Below are 4,140 nucleotides of genomic sequence, written 5' to 3' on the forward strand. Positions count from 1 at the left end.
GTTCAGCATACAGATTAAATAGGTATGGTGAAAATTACAACCCTAATGCACACCTTTCCTGACTTTAAACCAATCAGTATCCCCTTGTTCTGTCTGAACAACTGCCTCTTGATCTATGTAAAGGTTCCTCATGAGCACAATTAAGTGTTCTGGAATTCCCATTCTTCGCAGTGTTATCCATAGTTTGTTATGATCCACACAGTCAAATGCCTTTGCATAATCAATAAAACACAGGTGAACATCCCTCTTGTATTCTTTGTTTTCAGCAAGGATCCATCTGACATAAGCCATGATATCACTGGTTCCACACCCTATTCTGAAACCAGCCTGAATTTCTGGCAGTTCCCTGTCGATATACTGCTGCAGCCGTTTTGAATGATCTTCAGCAGAATTATGCTTGTGTGTAATATTAATGATATTGTTCTATAATTTCTACATTCGGTTGGATCACCTTTCTTGGGAATAGGCATAAATAGGAATCTCTTCCAATCAGTTGTCCAGGAAGCTGTCCCGTATTTTGTGGCATAGACGAGTGAGCACCTCCAGCACTGCATCTGTTTGTTGAAACATCTCAAATAATATTCCATCAATTCCTGGAGCCTTGTTTTTCACCAATGCCTTCAGAGCAGCTTGAACTTCTTCCTTCAGTATCATCATATGCCACCTCTTGAAATGGGTGAACATCGACTAATTCTTTTTGGTGTAATGACTCTGTGTATTCCTTCCATCTTCTTTTGATGCTTCCTGCATTATTTAATATTTTTCCCACGGAGTCCTTCACTATTGCAACTCGAGGCTTGAATTTTTTCTTCAGTTCTTTCAGCTTGAGAAACGCTGAGCATATGCATTCCTTTGGGTTTTCCATCTCCAGCTCTTTGCACGTCATTATAATACTTTACTTTGTCTTCTTGAGAGGCCCTTTGAAATCTTCTGTTCATTGTTTTACTTCATGAATTCTTCCTTTTGTTTTAGCTGTTTGACGCTCAAGAGCAAGTTTCAGAGTCTCCTCTGACATCCACCTTGGTCTTTTCTTTCTTTCCTGTCTTTTCAGTGACCTCTTGCTGTTTTCATGTATGACGTCCTTGATGTCATTCCACAACTCGTTTGGTCTTTGGTCACTAGTGTTCAATACATCAAATCTATTTTTGAGATGGTCTCTAAATTCAGGTGGGATATATTCAAGGTCATGTTTTGGCTTTTGTGGACTTGCTCTGATTTTCTGCAGTTTCAGCTTGAACTTGCATATGAGCAATTGATGGTCTGTTCCACAGTTGGCCTCTGGCCTTGTTCTGACTGATGATATTGAGCTTTCCATCGTCTCTTTCCACAGATGTAGTCAATTTGATTTCCGTGTGTTCCATCTGGTGAGGTCCATGTGTATAGTCACCGTTTATGTTGGTGAAAGAAGCTATTTGCAATGAAGAAGTTGCTGGTCTTGCGAAATTCTATCATCCGATCTCCGGCATTGTTTCTATCACCAAGGCCATATTTTCCAATGACTGATCCTTCTTCTTTGTTTCCAATTTTCACATTCCAATCGCCAGTAATTATCAATGCATCTTGATTGCATGTTTGATCAATTTCAGGCTTCAGCAGCTGATAAAAATCTTCTATTTCTTCATCTTCAGCCCTAGTGGTTGGTGTGTAAATTTGATTAATAGTTGTATTAACTGGTCTGTCTTATACCTGTATGGATATTATCCTATCACTGACAGCGTTGTACTTCAGGATAGATCTTGAAACGTTCTTTTTGATGATGAATGCAACACCATTCCTCTTCGAGTTGTCATTCCCAGCTTAGTAGACTATATGATTGTCCAATTCAAAATGGCCAATACCAGTCCATTTCAGCTCACTAACGCCTAGAATATTGATGTTTATGTGTTCCATTTCATTTTTGACGATTTCTAATTTTCCTAGACTCATATTTCGTACATTCCAGGTTTCGATTATTAATGGATGTTTGCAGCTGTTTCTTCTCATTTTGAGTTGTGCCACATCAGCAAATGAAGGTCCTGAAAGCTTTACTCCATCCACGTCGTTAAGGTCGACTCTACTTTGAGGAGGCAGCTCTTCCCCAGTCTTCTATTCAGTGCCTTCCAACCAGTTGGCTCATCTTCCAGCACTATATCAGACAATGTTCTGCTGCTATTCATAAGGTTTTCACCAGCTAATGATTTTCAGAAGTAGACTGCCGGGTCCTTCTTCCTAGTCTGTCTTAGTCTGGAAGCTCAGCTGAAACCTGTCCTCCGTGGGTGACCCTGCTGGTATCTGAATACCAGTGGCATAGCTTCCAGCATCACAGCAACACAGAAGCCCCCACAGTATGACAAACTGACAGACACGTGTATGTATGCTGATATATATGTTACTTATATAATTTGAACAGAAAGCTCTGACAACATTACAAGTGATTTTTAACTTGAAAATAACTGTCACTGTATGGAAACGCAAGATGTCTTAGTAATACAGTGCCTCTATACCAAAAATACCACAAGTGTATAGCTTAACAAAGTGAAACTTATTCTCACAGTCTAAGAGGTATAATTTCAAATTCAGGTTGACAGCTCAGGGAAGCTTTCTCTTTCTGTTGTCTCTGGAGAAAGTCCTTGTCATCAATCTTCCACTGGTCTAAGAGTTTCTCAGTACAGGGACCCAGGTCCAAAGGTGGCACTCCCCTCCTGATTCTTCATTCTTGGTGATAGGAGTTCCCCCAGTCTCTCTGCTCACTTGTCTCTTTCATTTCAAAAGAGATTGAATGAACAATCACACAACACTGGGAATCATGGCCTAGCCAAGGTGGCTCATATGTTTGGGAACACAATCCAATCCATATCACAAGGAATAGTTAAAATTATACGTCTATGGAAATTGGATTAAAAATATGTAAGAAAGCAATTCTTATACATTTAATTGTTTCTTTAAAGAAGTGAATTATTTACATAGCAATTTTCTTAGTGCCATTATGACATCTTTGTTCCTTAGACTATATATTATGGGATCAAACATAGGAGTTAGGATAGTGTAGAAAAGAGAAAGCACTTTGTCAGTTCCCTCTGAATGTCTGGTGTTGGGTCTTAAGTATGTAATAATGGCTGATCCAAAGAATAAAACCACAACCATAAGATGAGACAAGCAGGTAGAGAAGGCTTTGGCTCGACTTGTGGCTGATGGCAACTTCAGGATGATGGAGATGATTTTACTGTAGGAGCCAAGTATCAGCAGGAATGGAACCATGCCAAATAACACAGCAACTGTGTAGACCAACATCTCATTTACAAATATGTCCCCACAAGCCAGCTTGGGCATTGGGAAAATATCACAGAAGAAATGGTTGATTATGTTAGATCCACAAAAAGGCAGAGAGAAAATCTGACATGTCTGCCCTATCTGAACTGGGATTCCAATGGTCCAGGCGCAAGTCACCAACTGGATACAGACCCTGTGGTTCATGGCTAGAGGATACTGAAGAGGGTTGCAAATGGCTACATAACGGTCATAGGCCATCACTGCCAGAAGCAAACACTCTGTGACTGCAAACACAAAGACAAAGCACATCTGTGTAGCACAGGCAGCTAAGGAAATTCTTTTTCTCTGGGTCCCTAGATTCATCAGCAATCTGGGGAGAGTAGCTGATACATAGCAGATTTCCAAGAAGGAAAAATTTGCCAGGAAAAAATACATAGGGCTCTGGAGAGCAGGATCCATTTTCGTTATTACAAATATGGTGCCGTTGCTCATCAGGATAATGATATAGATGATTAAAAATAATCCAAAAAGAAACCACTGGAGATGGGGCATGTCAGCAAAGCCCAAAAGAACAAATTCAATCAATTCAGTTAGATTTTCTCCTGGTGGTTTTTCTTGATGATTCATCTGTGGACAAGGGAAATTTACATGTGCATTTTTCTTTACCTTCTTATAGCTCTTTGTCTCTTCTGTTAATTTTATTGAGGTGTCCTCGGGGTTGGATTTTATGACTACTACAATTGTTTGCACTTTAAGAATGATACTATTTATTTATGTCCCACATCTTCCTGTTAAATCAGAGTAAATAGTTCCTTCACATTTATTTTAAGATCATTTCACTCCACTTTCAGAGCACAGCCCAGGATAGATCAAGTTATACCTGACTCAGCA

General features: G+C 39.6%; 1 protein-coding gene across 1 annotated transcript; it reads right to left on the minus strand.

Moving 5' to 3' along the window:
- Positions 1-2,934: 2,934 nt before the first annotated feature.
- LOC100660170 (olfactory receptor 10AG1-like) lies at positions 2,935-3,876 on the minus strand. Its single transcript, XM_003423387.3, has one exon. It carries the CDS (start codon positions 3,874-3,876, stop codon positions 2,935-2,937), a length of 942 nt encoding a protein of 313 aa, XP_003423435.2.
- Positions 3,877-4,140: the final 264 nt, after the last annotated feature.

This window comes from Loxodonta africana, chromosome 7 (genome assembly GCF_030014295.1).
Source record: "Loxodonta africana isolate mLoxAfr1 chromosome 7, mLoxAfr1.hap2, whole genome shotgun sequence".
Lineage (NCBI taxonomy): Eukaryota > Metazoa > Chordata > Mammalia > Proboscidea > Elephantidae > Loxodonta > Loxodonta africana.

What these genes read in the sequence shown, in the direction of transcription:
- LOC100660170 (XM_003423387.3), bottom strand. Translation starts at nt 3,876, where the DNA reads ATGAATCATCAAGAAAAACCACCAGGAGAAAATCTAACTGAATTGATT.